This window comes from Diplodia seriata (genome assembly GCF_021436955.1).
Source record: "Diplodia seriata strain FDS-637 chromosome Unknown scaffold_5, whole genome shotgun sequence".
NCBI lineage: Eukaryota > Fungi > Ascomycota > Dothideomycetes > Botryosphaeriales > Botryosphaeriaceae > Diplodia > Diplodia seriata.
Window position 1 is genome coordinate 2534834 of NW_027117312.1, and position 18206 is coordinate 2553039.

The window sequence follows — 18206 nt, forward strand, 5'->3', positions numbered from 1 at the left end:
CGGCGATGGAGGAATTTATCGATTTCCTTTTTGTCGGCGTCGATCGCTGCCGGCCCATGTCGTTTGGAAACATACGCGAAGGAAAAACGAAGGACGAAAAAGAAGCGAGGACGAGGAAACTCCCGGTGGCGGCAAGCGCGCGTGTCTCGCAGATTAATCCGTGTTGCGGCGGCGCCGACAGGAAAAGGCGTGCAGCGGTAGAGTACTGCGCTGACACTGCAGCCGCTCACCTCGTGTTTTTTGGGTTTGACTTCGCTGCCGTGCCCACGGATGAGTAATTCGTCGTTCTGCCCACTTCGCGCCTGTCGTTGCGGCTTCGTGCAGCATCTTCACATGCAGCCCGCATGCTTGCCTTCTGCGCAGCTCGTTCGAAAAGCCCCATCGTCACGGAGAAGCGAAAGGGATCGGGCAGGGCAACAGCCGGAGTATCTCCTGCCGACAGGGAAGCGCCGCAGCAGCCATGGACATCTGACAGCTGATCGCCGCGGCGCCTTGCCATCCGGGACCCAGCATCAACGAACAAGTACCCGCAATCCCGGATTATGTGCATTGGCGTTGGATTTGCAGCGGCACAGAGCAGCCATCGAAAACAAGACGAGCGGCCGCGAAACCTGCTCCGCGCCCCGTTGCGGGAGGCGCAAGGGACGCGCTCGTGATAATACACCGGGACTCGTCTTGTCGCGTCCTGCATGAAGCACGACACGCGGGATCCGTCCAGCGCAGCACGGCAGCAGACCGGGCGGCCCGGCCGGGACAAAGAGCTGGCCCAAACAGGATGGGGGCGAGGCGAAGCTAGGCCCCGTTGCCGTCGATACTTGACGTGAAGAAACGCTGCGGCCGGAGACGCATCCTTTCCCCCACCGCACCCCGCGCCGCTGGCGTTCGTGTTCAACGCTTCTTGCTCCTCGTCCTCCCTTTTGCCCCCACAACGTGCACTCCAAGCTGCACGGCACCCTCCGGACGGCCGCGCGGGGCAGAGATGGGCAAAGAGAGCCCTGACGCATGCTTTCGTTAAGTGCCCTTGGACGTATGTACCAGCTGGCTTGGCACGCTTCCCGCACCCTCTCTTGCTTCCATAAGCCCAAGCCCCTCTCCAAGCCGCCCAACCCTGCTGCCCACGCACATCTCACATAAGCACTTTCTTTTGCTACTTCTGCGCTGTACAAGGCTGACCGGGCCCCTGCGAGCGCCCATTCGCTGCTGCTCTTGGGCGAGCCCAGGCCGAAGGGACGAAGCGGGAAGCAAGCCCGCCTCCGGCACGCTTGCCCCGTATCGCTTCAACGAAACGAGCGAACCTTGTTCGACGAGGGAGGATGAGATGACAGAAGCGGCGTTCTGGCTAATAAATCCCGTTGACTTCCTTACCCTGATCAATCCCCGGTAGCGAAAGCAGGGCGCAGTCGATCCAGGGCCGGGGCAGCAGAGCGCAGAGCACAGGATCCCCATCCCTTCTCCCTCCCATGTCGAACGGCACGACAGGCAGAACAGCCCTACCGTACCTTGAGCCAGCAGCGCAATCCAACACACCGCACAGCTCCCTCTCCTCACTGCCTCCGTCCTTACCTTACTGCTTATGCCCTGCAGCGGAGATTTTTCGAGAAACAGAAGGGTCAAGACGTTCACGCCGCTAGTTCTCCTTCGCACTGCCGCCCCTTTTGGGGCTGGGCTGGACCCTGGATTTTCCCGATTGGTGTCCACGGCCGGGCGGCATTTGGAAGCAAAAAAGCCAATCGTGCATATCGCAGATCGTGGTAGCGAGAGGGAGACGTAGTGCGTGTGTGAAGGTTGGTTGCAAAGATAGATCTGTCTAGGCAACAGGGAGATTCAAGAAATGGAGGAAAGAATAAAGGCGGCGGCGGCGGCGGCGGCGCCAGCCGGAGTTGCGCCATCCCTGCAATCCTGGGCCCGACGCCATCGTTCTCCATTTGACCATTGTCATCGTCCAATCTTTCCTGTGGTTCGTAGGAAGAGAGAGAGAGCAGCACGCACACACCTGCTTTTCCTTGCGCCATTGCCTTGCCCTGCCCCCGGGATCCTGCGCGCAACACCCCGCGCCCGCTGACTCCATCGCGCCAGAGGCGATGGCGGAGAGAGAGGGGCGCTGCAACTGCCACTGGCTGTTGCTCTCCCACTGGCGTTGGGCCCGCCCTGCCGTGCTCCCGACGACCCGTATACCGTGAGCGGGGGAGAGGGGAGAGGGGCGCTAAGATAGATGTTAGCTTAGCAAAATTCCGAGGCGTGTGGTGGTGGTGGTGGTGGTGGTGGTGGTGGTGGTGGTGGTGGGCAATCTTGCAGCAGCCTGACGGCAGAGGCGTTGAGACAGGGCTGGTTGAGGCGCTCTCACAAAGTGCGGGAGCATCGAGTCTGGTGAGAGGAGTCCGTTTCCGATTTGAAATCCCTTTTACCCCGGAAGGGGCGTTCCTGTGTATACATAAGATGCCTCTTCCCGCGCGCCCCAGCTGACCGTCGATTGTGGGGCGCCTGTGTTGCAGGAAGGCAGATGCGCCGGCGGGTGTACTATCATGGCGTCTTCTTTCCTTTTACTTTCCCCTTGGCTCACCACCACATCGGGCTGTGCAACGCAGCGACACGGGCGGGGAGACCGCCACTCAAACGGTTTTGTGCAGCCATAGCCGAAGGGCCCAAGGCAAAAGGGTCCTGCCTGGCAGCTGGGAACGGCGACCTTGGCCCTTCTAGCGCGCGGCAGCGTACGCTCGCTGCGCCCTGCTACCGCGGCCGGCCGTCATGACGTAGGCTGCGTGCCTCATGAGGGTAACCCCAAGACCCTGGCACCCAGGCAGGTGAATCATCCCAACGTTGGAGCGACTTCCAGCACCCGACGAGGCGGGCATTAGCACGCCGTGGAACTCGGCCCAACAACGCTGCGGACGGCAGGGAAGGACACGGCTTCGCGGGCAGCCAATTGCTGGCGGCGCGCGGTGGAGCTCGGGACGACGTCGAGGTCTGCAACACAGCACGCGGCGATAGGGGCGTTGTCACGGGTACAGGCGGCCGCGGAATAATCGGAGGACAAGGTGCAGAAAGGACGACGCGACGGGGCTTGGTGGGCAGAGACACACACAGCAGCGTGGCGGCGCGGGCCACCAGCCACCAATACTCTTGTACAGTAGCCTTGCAGAATCGACGGGCAAGATACCTACAGGTGCATGCAGGTTTCTGCTGGGCCCGCGGGTCGGCGAGCAGAAATCTTGGGAGCTCTCGTAGGGCAGAGCTTCCTTCAATGCGGCGCGGATGGTGACAGCATCGCCGCGGCCGAAAGCAGAGTGCGAAGCGAGCGCGTCGAGGGCGGCAGCCAGTAGGGCCTGCGGTGGGGAACCGATGCGCTGGGTCGCTGCTGCTCTGGCTGTTCTGGCTGCTCTGGCCGCAATCCTTCCCCACTCAGAGGCCAACGTCAGCGCGAGATAGGATAGGTATTGTTGCTGTTGCTGGGAGCAGGAGGAGCGGGGAAGCACGGGACAGCGCTCGTATGGGCCGACAGAGCCATGCACTGCGGCCGACGCCGCGTTGGGAAGCCGCGCGCTGATCGAGCGCCGTATAAGGACCCCCGGACCGGCCGGCGGCTCGCTGGCGCCCGCAGACTGTGTAGGGCCAGTGCCAGCAAACTCGCGCCGCCCATGTGGGTAAGCAGGCCAGGCTGCCCGAAACGGCAACCGCCATTGCCTAATACGAGCAGCGCGCAGGCCTCCTCGCGCCCTCGCACATGCAAAGGCGCGAGCGCTGGCGGTCCTTCGCGCTGTGGAGGCGGTGCCTGGCAAGCCGGCGCTCGATCGGGCGATCCGAAGATCGACATCAAAGATACGCGACGAGCCAGCGCCCGCGCGAGGGCTTGGAGCCACCGGTAGCGGCTTGCTGCTGTCGACGTTGTGAACGGCCGCGGAACGGCGGTTTCGAGCAGCGCGGTGGGGCACAACCCGAGACCGACTGGTGCGGGACGCGAGAGCAGAGCGACCGAGTGCGTGTACACAGTCGGCGCGAGCTCGTGTTGAGACAGGCGGGCTGCAGCGCGTGGGAGCCAATGGCGGCGCAGCTGATCCGGGGTACGTACCGCAGCAGAGCAGCGGCCGAGAGAGCGCCCACTGCTCCAGCGCGTGGGGAGCACGTTGCGATCCGGCTAGATGGAGGCGTCGAGAGTGACGAGGCTTCTGCAGCGGCGTGTCTGTCGTCGACGCAAGCCATGTCCAATTTTTCCGACGCGCCGACGCCGACGCTCAACCTCACCCGGGGGGAGCCCCATGCCCCAGACCGGCCAAATTTCGCAGGCGACGAGCTTCGTCCTGCGTTGAAACGACGCCGGCACAGGCAATTGACGCTCAAGGCGGCCCGCCCGCCCAGGCGCCCGAGCCCCACGCGGAGCAGAGGCTGCGGGGATAAACCCATCGCGGCTGTTTGCACTCGACACGGCCCGGCTGTCACGGCTACAGATCTGGCCTTCACCCTAACAGCCGGATCCTCCGCATCTCGGCGCCATCCATGCCTGCTGCGGCGCCGGCGGGCTCGTCGATGGCGACACCTGTCGTCGAGTCTTGATGGTGGTGGAGCCATCTGGCAAGTGACACGGGCTGGCGCTGTCACTGGCTGCACGGACCCTCGCCCGCGGCAAGCCGGCCGCGCTGGTGTTCCACCCCAGGAGCGACCAGACCCGTTCGGTCGGCAGACAACGGGTATTGGCCGGCTGATTCATGCTGGACGGCAACTATACCCCCTTGGTCGGATCGATTGGGGGTCATTGGCCGACCAATCCCCAATCGCAAAGAGGTCCCCTACTCTGTTCAACGATGCCGAAAACCGCAACCGTAGCCCAATCGTGTCTTCCTAACATACGCCGAAGCAGTCTCCGGCGCAGAAGACAGTGCTTCTTATCGATAGCCCCCTGATAGGCCTCCATCCGGTCGGCCAACAAGCCTTAGCGCGGGTCGACCAAACGTGGGTGGCGGGCCGGCCGATTGCGCCTGGTCGCTCCTGAGGTTGGACAGCTGGCTCCCGTGTGCCGGGGCCTGGGCGGGCACTGGGCTTGGCAAGCTATGGGCCCGAGTGTGTATAAGGTGAATGTAGAAAGGTGATGATGTCGCTCACCCGCAAAACCACGCCATGGTCAATACACAGAGTTCGCAGCGCGCCCTACGGGCAGCCGGCTGGCCCAAAGCGGTGACTCGAGACATGGCTGGCTGAAGGCGGTAATGGCAGCGACCAGAAACGGCCACCAAGGCCCGCGGATCTGCGGCCGGGGCGGCGATCCGCTGGACGCTGCATTCTCCGGGCCAGTGGCACTCTGCCAGAGCAGCCGTCGAGCTCGACTTAAGCTCGCTGCTGCGCGCGCTCGCGGGCGAGATTGCGGATCGACAGCGCTCCAGGCAGCCTCGCGCCCACGTCAGCAGCGCGGAGCAATGTACATTCTGGGGCGCGTCGTCAGCCCTGCCTGCTGCGCGACATGCACGCAGGCATCGTGAGGGCCGCTGCTGAGTGAGGCCGTGAAGAGATGTTTCGAGGGCTGCTATTTCGGGGGCACGCGGGCCCGGATGGCGCAAGACGTGAGACAGGCATGGGCAGCCGCGCTGTTTGAGCACCCAAGACTCGCATTCTCGCCCAGGGCGAGCCAGATGCAACAGGCCCCGCGGGCGGCGGGTGGCTGTCAGCCCGCGCCTGCTGAGCGTCGCTGACGGCGGCGGCGCCAGCCAAGTGCTGGCTGCGGTCCCAGGGCCCCGGGCGCCATGATCGCTGCGCTGACCGCTGGCCCCGGCCGGGGGAGCCCATGTGGCGCTTTCGATGCCCGCCGATCTGCCCTTGCCGTGTTTCGTTATCGCGGCAGCAGCTAGGCCCAAGCCCGGCGCCGGTGCGAGGGTAAGCCTCCCATCACAGCCATGTCACGACTTTGCTGCTAGGCGTTCCGCGTGTAACGGAACAGCAGAAGGGACGACTCTGGGTTATGCACAGGCCTTACTGGCCACATCCACGTTCGAGCAGTGTAGAGGTCATGAATAACTAAAACTCTTGCTGCCTCAGCTCCAGTGCATAAGCCCCAGCCCGCAAGGTAGCTCCCGCGCCTTCCATAATATCAGCCTCAGCCCTCGTCGTCCAAGCATCTTTTCTCTCGTCTTCTCCACCTACCCTCCGCCCTCCACCTCCCCCGTCCTCTGTCCACCCCCAGGCCTCTTTCTTTTCCCTCCACGCTCTCCAGCACAGCTTGCTGCAGCCCTGCCAAGCTCCAGCCCAGCTCCGTCCGCTGCGTGCCTGCCCCTCTTGCTCTTTCCTCCCCAACGCCGCCAGCCCCACCGCAGCCATGGTGTTCTGCACCTATTGCGGCCAGTCCTTCACCCGAGACGAGCACCTCGAGAGGCACATCCTCACCCGTAAGTCCTCAGTCCCGCTCCGGCGCCCCGTCCGCCGTCCGCCGTGTTGCTGACGCCTTTCGACTGCAGACACCAATGTGAAGCCCTTCAAGTGCTTCACATGCCACATGTCGTTCGCCCGTCGGTGAGTGGATTCCTTTTTCGATGGTCACTCTCCCCGCTCCTCGGAGAGCTCCGCCGGCTTTCCCATGATGCCGAAGTGGCAATCGCGTTTCGGGGTACGCTAAAAGTCGCCGAGCTGACCGTTGTGGTGTTGTCCAGCGATCTCCTCCAACGCCACTACACCGTCCATGGCCGGGACCAGAACAACCAGGAAGGCCTTCCCCCCAGCAACGGCATCATCCCCAAATCCGCCGGACGGACTCCCATTGCCTGCAGCAACTGCGCCAAGACCAAGACGAAGTGCGACAAGAAGTTCCCTTGCAGCCGCTGTGCCGGCCGGAATCTGAAGTGCACCCTCCGCCCCACTCGCAGAGTCTCGAAACAGATGAACCGCCTGGGAGGTCCCGTGCAGCCTGGCGAGAATGGCGTGGTTGGCGTGGTTAGCTCTGCCGCCTCGGAGGGCAGTGGCGAGAACGCGTCGAGTCGGTCTCCTGCCAGCAACTCTCCTCCGGCCCAGCCGCAAGACGGGCAACCGCCAGCTCAGCAGCAACCTCCTCCCCCGCAGCAGCAACAGACGCCCCGAGCTTCCCATGGCCACCATCACTCGTCGTCGTCTCTTTCACAGCAGTCTGTTGTCTCCCTTGCCTCCCATGCCTCGCACCACGCCAGCCCTGAGATGGAAAAGCCCATGGCAGATGGTCCTTCCGCCTTTTTCGAGCATGCATCTCCCCCCAACGGAGCTCCTTCTGTCCTCCCCGCCGCCAGTGTAATCTCGCCTATCCCCACTCCCATGAACGATTTCGTCCAACACACTCCCATGTCCGGCTACGAACAGTTCGCCACTGGACGCAGTTCTGAGCACAGTGCCAGCCCACAGTTCACCATGGATTGGCAACACATGCCGATGGCAACCGGTTTCGACATGGCGATGATGGCTCCGGATATGAGTATGGATTTTGCTGGTATGCCGGCTGGTCCTCAGGGCGATAACATGTTCTCCATGATGCCCGACTTCTCGCAAGCACTTCCGCCCGTCCAAACACCCATTACCACGCCCCAAATGGATCGCGCTCTTTCGGACCTCGAGCTCGGCAGTTCTGCGTCCATGCTGTACCCTACACGTCATGCGTCAATAAGCAGCAACCCGGCCACCGGTGTTCCCGATCTCGGTGCCATTATTGCGGCGCAAGACGGCTGGAGCGCCTTCCGCTGCACGCCCCCGATCCCGTCGACGTCGTGTCCGCGGACGGCAAAGCTGAACCTGGAAAGGTTAGAGCAGAGTCTGAAGAACCACGAAGTCTGGAGCAGCTGGAGACCGCAGTGGGAGGACGGGGACTTCCCCACTGGAAACGAGCGCATGGCGGTGATGCAGTTGCAGGAGAGCAGCCGTGACAAGCTGCTCGCCATTACCCAGTCATTCCTGCACAAAGCGCTCGACATCCACAAGGAGGGTATGAGCAGTTCGCCGGCAAGCGGCGGCTCGCCGCTTTCGAACGGCGGGTCCAACTTCGTCCTCCTTCCCCCAGCACGCGTGTTGGAGTATTTTCTCCGCTCCTACGCAAACAGCTTCGAGTCTTACTTCCCAATGACGGCTCGCGGTGTTCTCGATGCCAACAATCTGCTCTCGTCATACAATGACAAGGCGGCTAGCTTGCTAGTTCTGATGATGATCGCGCAAGGTGCTATGGTCATTCCGTCAGTCGAGGCGCGATGGCTTACCGGTGGTCTCACGGAGGCCTGCCGCATCTCGCTGTTCGACCTGATTGAGAAAAACATCATCATGAGTGGCGATCCCATCGTTCTGCACTCTGCTCTTCTCTTCACCGTGCAGGCGGCGTGGAGTGGCGACAAGTGGCAGATGGACATCGCCATGGGCCAGCGCGGAATGTATTTTGCAATGCTGCGGCATTCGGGTATCCTGGAGCCAAGGCATGCACCAACGCCGAGGATCGATCATGCAGGACCAGATGGCTTGTGGGAGGACTGGATTCAGCACGAGAGTCGGAGCAGGTAAGCGATCTCTTCTCCTCCGCCAGCCGTCCCGTCGGCATGGCTTGTGACAGTCACATGACTAACCGCATTCAGGCTGATCTACTCGTGGGCGATGGTCGATCAGGAGCTGTCCCTTTTCCACGATACGGCACCGCTCTTCTCCGTCACCGAGTTCGGCGCTCCCATGCCTGATGCCGACTGTCTGTGGACGGCCAAGACGGCGACCGAATGGTCGGATATGTTCAACCAGGTGCATGAATTTGCGGGAGGATTCCCATCCGTCGGGTCGGGCGCTCGTCCGCTGTCTCTGCGCGATCTGTTCCGGCACTTCCTTGACGATGAGATCTCATCGCAGGGCATCGAGCTGACACCACTGCACCTGCGGCTGCTGCTGCACCCGCTTCAGACGCTTGTGTGCCAGTACTGCCAGCTGCTCAGCTGCTTCTCCGATAACTCGGCGTCGCGACAACGCACTCGGGCGGTCACGGCAGCGTCGACTCGTGTGCGTCTCGAGGAGGTCCAGTCGCTGCTGCAGCGCTGGTACGACCTTGCGGACCGATACATGAAGAACAACGCGCCTTGTGCTCTCATGCAGGCCAACTTGGTTCTGTTCCACCTCATCAGCCTCAACGCCGTGACCAACTTCCCGGAAATCGAGCGGCTTGCGCGCCGTGAGAACTTCGATGGTAGCTACCAGCAGCTGATGTGGTTGCACAAGCGCTGCATCTCCGATGTGGAAGAAGCCATCTTCCACTGCGGCCAGGTGCTCCGTCTGATCCGCGGCATGCCCCGTGCTGTGCGTCCGCCATGGTGGGCTGGCGCCATCTACCGCACTGGTCTCATCCTGTGGACTGACGCACTCACCCACAACGAGGGCATCTCTCCCACCAACGGCATGTTCCCTGTGCCTGGGCCGAGCTTCGCCGTGGACAACCTGCCTGCGGAGCATCCGTTGATCAGCCGCTACCTCACCAAGCGCGAGGGTGTGCCAACACTGACCAAGCGCGATGGCTCGCAGCTGAGCATGGACAACGCCTTCACCGTCCTGACTCACTGTATCGATGTCGTCGACGAGGGCTACGCCACAAGGTTTTCCGACGGCATTCGCGGCAAGCTTGAGAGGCTTGCGAGAGGTTGAATACGTTGAAGCATCCAGCCGAGTGCTGGCATGCAACCAAGTCGTCGAGATGGCGTCCATCGGACGCAGCTGCTCCGTGTCATTGTCCTGACGACGGCGGTGTCGCTCGGCCGGTCGCAAATCGCGATCGGAGCAGTCAAGCCTGCGAAAAGGCTTCGCGTGCCTTTTTGGTGTTTCGCACAGAAGGCTTATCTGCGGGCTGCCGTGACAGGCAGGTGAGCGATGAGCTCCACATGAGTGAGAGCAAAGCCGCCGCCGGTGGTCCGTCCACATTGTCGCCGTCTCATCACCAACTTCCTTCGGGAAGGAGACGTGGCTGTTTCGTTGGCGACGAAAACGGGAGGGGGTTGTAAACCCTCAACCGAGTAATGTGTATTCCGGCCACGAGCGTCGATGGCCGAAGATGTAATCCGTTCTCGCGCGTCCCTTCCACCATCAAAGATACGTCGATCTGTTCACCCGATTGTTTTCATCGCTTCTTTTGTGTCGTTGTCACCACATCCTTCGTCGCGTTTGCGTGACTTGGCATGCTGCTGTCCATCGCGTGGTTTGGAGTCGTTTGGGTTGACCTGCTTCTGGTTGCGATGGGGATAGACGAAGCAATGATGGAGTATCCGGTAATGCCTTTGTCGAGTTGTCCTATAGTCTCGCGTTGTCCATACTGTTGATGAGGAAGTCGTATAAGCATATAATAAGACTCCGAGAACTTCTTGTCCATGAGAAGATGAAGTGTCCCTAAGCTGATGAACGATGGTCGGGGATCCGGTGACACACGTGCCACGATGATGATGGATGATGATCGACCGAGTAGGAGGGCGGCCATTGGTTGATGGATGACCGGTGACTTGAGATGATGCGGGGTTGGTGTGGAGGGGAAGGTAGAATAGTAGCGTTCGCGGGTTCTGGGCGTGATGGTGGCGGGGTTGCGAACGGGGGCGACCAAGTAACGTGACCTGAATGCCGAACCGGACCGAACTTTCTGCTAGTCAGTCCATTGGCTTGCTGCCAATTCATCAGTTGAACAGGTAAACAGGTGCGATGAGGTGGTGATCGATGCTTGCATAACCCAGCGTGTCAAGAGGTGGTGGGAAGTGAAATGGGTAAGTGATGGGAAGGAAGGGGAGGAGGTGCGAGCTGAGGAGGGGTATGGGGACCGGACGGAGAAGTGGGTGGATGGGTTGTAGGTTTTGTAGGTGCCGAAGCATACCAAATTGGCGCACGGCATTTGTCCAGCCAGAGCAAAGCGTTCCATCTCGCCACGCACGCAAAAGGGGTTCGCCGCTTGTGCCTGAGATGGTGTTTGCCTCCTCGCCTCTGACTTTCTAGCTGTGGCTGAATGGCTTCAGCGCTGCCGGCTGTGTTGTTTCGTCTTTCCCCCTCGCGGGCGAATGAGTGAGCGCTGATGGGCCGTTGACGGGCGGCGGGCGTTGGCCCCAGCCAATGGTGAGGGTTCGGGATACCGGCGTCGACATGGGTCGGAGCTCTTCATAGGGCAGATGTGTCCCCTTTTTCCTGCCTCGACTTCCATATGGACATGCCCTGATCAGGGGTGTGCGCTCTCCCACCCCGGTATACGTCTTGCACGGTGAGGTGAAGTGGGTCCGTGGATAGGTTGTATGGTCTTGGTAGGTGATGGGCGGGGGAACGGTCGGAATCGGAGGAAGAGGTCGATGCTGAAGCTGGAGCAGGACATCGCCGGGCAAGTCAGGCCTTTGTGCTCTCCCTCGTGCCTCCGTCACTCATGGGATGTCTGCCTCTCTCCTTTCTTTTCCCCCTTTGTGCTCCAACGACCTGCTTTGCTGCAAGTATGGCGTGGCTGGGTGGAGAGTAAACGTGGCGTGCGTATGTTGTCATAGGGGATGGGTGCCACAAGGCAAGAGAACGGATGCTTGTAGCAGCATCTCTTCCGAAAGGGAGGGATGGGTAGGGCAGAGAATGGTCAGCCTTATAGTGGGCGCTGCTACACGACTTGAACAGGCGGGGGTCCGGGCGCTGTCTAATACCCTTACTTGCATTGACTTACGCACGCACCTCCATGTCAATCAATACTATACTTTAATTCCACCTCCGTCCCTCCCTCTTGGGCTGTCTCAGGCAACGCGTGCGGCGTAGCCGCCCACGCTAGGGGACCTTGTCATATCACACCGGCCGGACAACCGGGGGGAGATTGACGCAGGCTAACCACCACTCGATCCAACCGCTGATGCCAGAAGTCCGTCAAGGCTCTCCTCATTTGCCCTATGGGCCAACCGGAGCATGGCCGTACCTACTGATGATCAACACCATGCGGCCCGGACATGGCCTCCATTTCAAGCAGGCCAGACAGTTACGTAGGCTCGGCCGAGCTCTAGGGCTCGGCGGCGCATGCAGGAGCCGTTCCTTCACATCAATGATGCACACCCACGCCTGACTGCAGAAATGCAAGACGCTAGACGCGCCCTCTGCCACGCCCGCGGCTACGGATGTGCCCATTTATTTTCTTGTTGGCCGTGAAACGGCGCCAGCAGGTGGGTTGGGGCAGATGAGCACCAGAAGTACCAGACATGGCGATGACCTCATCCTATCACCGGCGGGGATTCTGCAAGCATGTCCGAAGAGGGAAGACTCAAGAATAGGTCTCACACTCGCGGAGAGGATTCAGCGGCGTTGGCTCTTCGCACCGCCCATCACTAACCGCGAGGAGGATAGCCGCCGCGGACTCAGATACGAGGTGAAGGCCAGCCTCCGGTGAAAGGAGGCTGGCAGAGGGTCGACGCAGCGGCCATGCTTAGGCCATCGTCCGGCTCCATGGAATTCGCAAAGCAAAGGGCAGCGTTGCCGGAGCGGGAGCTAACGGACACGCGACCTGGTTCACGCTTCCCCGGATCCGCTGCTTGACACAGGGCCGGGCGGAGGACCGTTTGATGTAAGCAGTACAGGCGGCATGCAGCAGCGTGCTGATCTTCCGCTGGCTAACCAGCTCCAGTGGCCAAATGGGCCAAGGGCATGGCCGCAGGATGGGAATCGCTGACGGGTTGGCGGTCTACCCGTGCGTGGGTTCCCGCTCGTCCAGACACACGGCGACTTGGAACATGGGTGGGAAGTCCGGGCGCGGTGCAGACGTCTCCGTGTAGGCAATACAGCCGCCAGCAAGCTACGCGAGGCTGCAAGATCTGTGCTGTTTAAGATGAGGGTGGGTGCTGATCCATATTGGGCGTGCATCTTGTTCCTGAAGCGTTGCTGCTTGCAGGCCCATGTCGTGACGGTCCATGCGGGGATCAGGGGAGTAGGCTGACGCGGTGCCAGTCAGAGCCGCAGTGTATTGCAACGGCTCTCCAGCAGCAACGAGCACAGAGACAGCCAGAGGGTGGAGCAGGCGGAGGACGGCCGACGTCCGATATCACGTGCGCGGGTGCCGGACCGAGCAGCTGGACGGGAGCCTTAGATCCAGTGGGGAAACGGCAGGGTGGGCGGCACTGGCGGCGCATCGGCGATGGGGGTCGAGGCTGGAGGCTGGAGTGCTTGGCGCGAGGAAGTCCGGAATGCATTCTGCGAAGTCCGCATGGGCGAATCCGGGCGGAGAGCGGGGGGAACCGAAATCGATGACCGCACCTTCCTGGCGAAACACAGGCTGCGCCGAACGCAGAGACCAGGCCAAGCGTTGTTGCTTTTGACGGCGGGCGTGAACAGCCGGGCGCGCGGCCGTGTGCGGTGGCTCGCAGGCTGGCTCGCAGGCTGGCGCGCAGGCCGAGCGTGTCCTGTCTCTGACGTCAGTGAAAAGCCCCGAGTGGTGAGGAGTGCTGTGTGGTAGTCGTCGCTTCCGTCCAGTGCCAGGGCGCCAGGCTGCCAGGCTGCACCGGGCGGGGCTCTTTTTCCGCCCCGCCGCCCATCTAGGTAGTATCGCTCGCTCGCTCGCTTATCTGCCTCTCTGCCTCCCGAACTCTCGCGCCTCAACAACCATGTGCGCCCCGGATGCTTCGCGCTCGCGCTCTGTTGAAGGCCGAACGCGCTCGGGCAAGGCCTGCAGCGCGTCACCCAACATCGATCCCAGCGCACGGCCCACCAGCACGCCGTTTCTGATTGATCCCGCCAGCGTCGGCCCCGCGTGTCCGAAGCTCTCACCTCCAGCCCCTGCGCCAAATCTGAGCCCACGCTCCACTAGCGCCCGCTTCTATTCTCAGCCCAATCGCCAGAGAGGAAAACACCATCCGGATGGGGGCCGCAAGCCCGACCTCGCCGGTCCGCCTCAGAGTGCTGGCTGCGACGCTTCCGGTCCGACGTCCACCTCAGAAACTGCTATATAGATGCCCTCAGCGGTGCCGGAAGGTGCTCATCCAGACAGCAATCAATCATCTCAGCTCCTCACTCACCTCGCATCCATCCACCTGCCACCGCTTTCCCCCAACAATCCCCCGCAACCACCAATCCAATCGCAATGGCCGTCGGCACTGGATCTAGCAGCGCGACCCCCAGCTGGAGCCTGGAGGGCAAGGTCGCCGTCGTCACTGGCTCCGGTGAGTAGTGCTGACTCCTGCATCAATCCCGCCCCTCTGACCACTAGCATCGCAGGCCGTGGTATCGGAAAGGAGATGGCCCTTGAGCTCGCCCGTCGCGGAGCCAAGGTTGTTGTCAACTACGCCAACAGCATCGACGCCGCCGAGAAGGTCGTTGCTCAGATCAAGAACGAGATTGGCTCCGATGCCATTGCCATCAAGGCCAACGTCGCCAACGTCGCCGAGACCACCGAGCTCTTCGACAAGGCCGTTGAGCACTACGGCAAGGTCGACATCTGCTGCTCCAACTCGGGCGTTGTCTCCTTCGGCCACTTCAAGGATGTGACCGAGGAGGAGTACGACCGCGTCATGTCCATCAACACCCGCGGCCAGTTCTTCGTTGCCCGCGAGGCCTACAAGCACATGGCCGAGGGTGGCCGCATCATCCTGATGGGCTCCATCACCGGCCAAGCCAAGGGCGTCCCCAAGCACGCCGTCTACTCGGGCAGCAAGGGCGCCATTGAGACGTTTGTGCGCTGCATGGCCATCGACGCCGGCGAGAAGAAGGTCACTGTCAACTGCGTTGCCCCTGGCGGCATCAAGACCGACATGTACCACGCCGTGTGCAAGGAGTACATCCCCAATGGCGAGAACCTCAACAACGACCAAGTCGACGAGTACGCCGCCACCTGGTCCCCCCACAACCGCGTCGGCCAGCCCATCGACATTGCCCGCGTTGTTGCCTTCCTCGCCTCCCAAGACGGCGAGTGGGTGAACGGCAAGGTCATCGTAAGTCACTACTCTCCAATTCTTCTTCGAAAGCAGACGCTAACCACTTTGGTCGATTTCAGGGAATTGATGGCGCTGCCTGCATGTAAAACAATCATGGCTTAATGCAGAGTTGATGGAGACTCTATTCCTCATTATCGCTCCTCTATCCTACCGTCTATGCTCGGATTTGTCTCTGGGTCTCCTCAGCGCCAGCATTGGGTTGGGATTTGTTTGTTTCCTGTGGTTTGAAGGCGTTGGCACCCACTAGCATGTCTCTTGTCATTTTTGGACCTTGACGCCTAGACATAGTTTTCATCATTCTGCGCACGCCAAAGAGTGGACGGCGCAACATCATAGCGAGTGGGAAATGGATGACATACAGCTTCATTCTACGTTGATTGTGTGTGAAAAGCCATCTTTCCAAAGCCCATCCGTGCTTTAACACGCTGCAGATATGTAACAGAGCTGCTGCCAATCTTCTTCGTACTCCCACAGCACATTGTGCCATGTGTTGTACACAGACACTGACTACTCACTCGCACTCGTGCATGCTTCCCGGGAGAAAGCGAGAACGCGGGTGGAGCCGGACGTGGTGACGGGTACGTATACGGTGGTTTGAGTAGCAAGAACAAGGCACAACCACGTCGACGTTCTATATTTACCCAATACCGTCAGACAAAGCCAAAAGTTCCCATGCCTCTCGATTTACAGCTCCGCCACCAACATGGATGTTGCCGACACCAAAGCTTGCTCTCACAGCCGCACAATGGCTGGTCCGGTGGCGCCTCATCAGCCCCGCACCCGGTATAACGGCCATCTGACGTGCATCATCACGTATGGTGGCTGACGCGAGATTCGGGGAAAAGCCCGTCATTCTTTTTCTCTCTCTTCTAAATTCCTCCGACACGCAGCCAATGACACCGCAGAGAGATTCTCTAAAGATAGGCTCTGAGTGATAGCGACGTTGCGTCATTTTTGGTTGGAAGCGTGGGCATCGTGTCGGCCTCGCTGATCCACGCGTCCTGCAGGGAGCCATGCTGCGAGATTTGGTCTCATGTGCGGGCTGGCTGGACCTCTTCCTGGAACCCCGTCGGCAGCTGATGAGATCAGTCGAATCGCTCGTGCAGTCGGGTTTGGCATGTATGTGAGATGGGAGTTCCGAGACAATTGCGTCCGGGCCGATGCTTATACTCCGGCTCTTGTAACACCCGGTGGTAACAGACTTCACTTGTTGAGTACGGGTGCTGGTATGATGGTCGCGCGGAGCCGAAGCTTCCATATTGGTAGGAACGGTGAAATCATGCAAGCTACAACGACTCGTGCACTATCAACTTCCCTCTTTCGAGCGTAGCCACCTTTTCGCATCAAATCCTCCCTATAGAAAATCGACCATATGGATCTGATACGCCTCCCGTCAAACACACACTCCAGGCGAGGTATTGCGGGACTGAAATATAAGCAGGTCATCGGAGTGCAGCCACAACTCTACAGTAGAATCTCTGCACAAGCAAAAAGGAAAGGCCAAAAGGGGAGTCACGATTGACTCGGTTGCGTTGGGTGGAATGACGGTGCCTGGGTCTTAAAGCGGACGGGCGTTGCCCAGCAGAAAATGAACTGTGTTGTCGTTCCGTGGCTTTCTGACCCCAACAGCCACCGTCCACTTGGCCAAAGGAAATTTGACCATCGTCAGCCGCTGGACGAAAATGAAAAGAGAAAGAAAAAAAAAAGAATGCCAGAGACATGCACGACATAGACAAGATTCGAACTTGCGAGGCCGAAGCCATCAGATGACTAAATGCAGCTGCATTCAAGTCTGACCCATTAACCACTCTGGCACTATGCCGCAATAAGATTAGGAACCTATTTACAAAATATATATTCTATACAAAAATGATCGGAGCACATGGGCTTGCATTTAGCATAAAGAAGGAGTCTGAACGAGTCGCCGGCAATTTTCTCAGGACTGGAGAGACTAGCGAGAGCGTCACACATGTATACACTTCAGAGCTTCCACTACAAACACCTTGACAGACTGCAAGCTGGCTATTCAAAATCCACAAGGATTCGCGCAACGCTGTTACGCAAGACCTTTCATCGCGCTAAACATGTCATTTTTGTCTATTCAGAGACTCCACATCATTACGCCTTATGCAAGTCGATCTCTTTCGCCGAGGAGCGAACAATACAGTGCAGCTAATTACAAGAGCGTTACATGTGTCTCTTCATGCCGTCGTATCTTGGCGTCGTCGCCGCATACCCTTTTCCATGCTGCGCCACTAAACATGACGGCAGGCATTTGCCAATCACGGACCAGCCACGCCCGTTGGCAGCGTCGCCAGGGGGGTGGTCGAGGGGAGAACGCCGTAACGGCCGAAAGTGGAGCGGTCGACCGAGACGTAGTGCGGCAATCGCACCAGCAGGTTGAGCTTGGTCTCGATCCAGCGGAGGATCTTCTCGGGCGGCGCGAGGAATTTGATGTAGTTCAGCCCCCAGAGATAGCCGATGAAGGCGCCGCAGAGGTGCCCGATCAGGCTCGTGTTGGGGACCAAGAAGCTCGTGAGGAGGATGAAGATCAGAGGAGTGGTCCAGGTGGGAATCTTGTACGGCCCGAGGCTTCTACGTGTCAGCGCCAGCTATGGCCGGGGGGCGGGCGGCGTACCTGAAGAAGGGATTCGCCTTGTGCGTCTTCATGGCCTCAACGGCGAGGAGAAGGAAGACCCAGACACTGGCAGATGTCATTACAAGAAGAACCGCGCGGGAGTTTGGCGCCGTACCTCGCACCTTGGACGGGCGTGTTTCCTCTCAAGATGCCGCGCTCAATGACGACGTATATTATGCCGGGCAGGGTTGCAAAGGCTAGTCGGGTAAGCAGCAGTCGCGAGACTGGCTAGCGGGTTGGACGTACGGCCGGAGAACAGGGCAAATGACACGAGCGTGCCATGTTCGGCCTCGAATCGCTCGAGCAGCGGCGTGATGGCGAGCAGGTTGAAGAGCGCGTGGAAGAGGCCGACGTGGGTCACCGGGAAGGTGTTCAGACGGAATGCTGGCCACGCAGTTGGACAAGATGGATCTGCATCGGATCGACGGCGGACTTACCGGCGGTTATGCTGACCTGGTCAGGCACCAGGGCGGTTTTCTGGCGCAGGGCCGGCGAGATGGTGGTGGCGACGCTGAGCGCGACGATGATGAGCAGGAGAAGGCGGGTGCATAGCGGCAGACGCAAGACATAGGAGCGCAAGCGCCCCGGATGGAGATTGGGGACGACGAGAGGCATGGTGTTGCGGGCAAGAACAGCTGGCCCGCAAAGACGAACGACGCGACGCGCCCCAGATCGCCGACTCCCCGGCCAAGCACCACCACCAC

General features: G+C 60.4%; 3 protein-coding genes and 1 non-coding gene across 4 annotated transcripts; 2 read left to right on the forward strand and 2 right to left on the reverse strand.

The window, feature by feature from the left end:
* Window positions 1–6298: 6298 nt before the first annotated feature.
* SLS55_005758 (uncharacterized protein) lies at window positions 6299–9600 on the forward strand (the record flags this gene model as incomplete). The annotated part of the gene is made up of 3 exons (XM_066777202.1): window positions 6299–6368; window positions 6599–8480; window positions 8556–9600. The coding sequence occupies 3 exons, from the start codon at window positions 6299–6301 to the stop codon at window positions 9598–9600; spliced, it is 2997 nt and encodes a 998-aa protein (XP_066633044.1).
* A 4414-nt stretch (window positions 9601–14014) lies between these two features.
* Window positions 14015–14950, forward strand: RDT1 (Elsinochrome reductase 1; the record flags this gene model as incomplete). The annotated part of the gene is made up of 3 exons (XM_066777203.1): window positions 14015–14093; window positions 14149–14861; window positions 14924–14950. 3 exons carry the CDS (start codon window positions 14015–14017, stop codon window positions 14948–14950), a joined length of 819 nt encoding a protein of 272 aa, XP_066633045.1.
* A 1638-nt stretch (window positions 14951–16588) lies between these two features.
* Window positions 16589–16686, reverse strand: SLS55_005760. Its single transcript has one exon. It is a non-coding gene; the product is annotated as a tRNA-Ser (tRNA).
* Window positions 16687–17146: 460 nt separating this feature from the next.
* Window positions 17147–18117, reverse strand: RBD2 (putative rhomboid protease; the record flags this gene model as incomplete). The annotated part of the gene is made up of 5 exons (XM_066777204.1): window positions 17147–17456; window positions 17503–17568; window positions 17618–17699; window positions 17749–17886; window positions 17940–18117. The coding sequence occupies 5 exons, from the start codon at window positions 18115–18117 to the stop codon at window positions 17147–17149; spliced, it is 774 nt and encodes a 257-aa protein (XP_066633046.1).
* Between the last annotated feature and the right edge of the window lie 89 nt (window positions 18118–18206).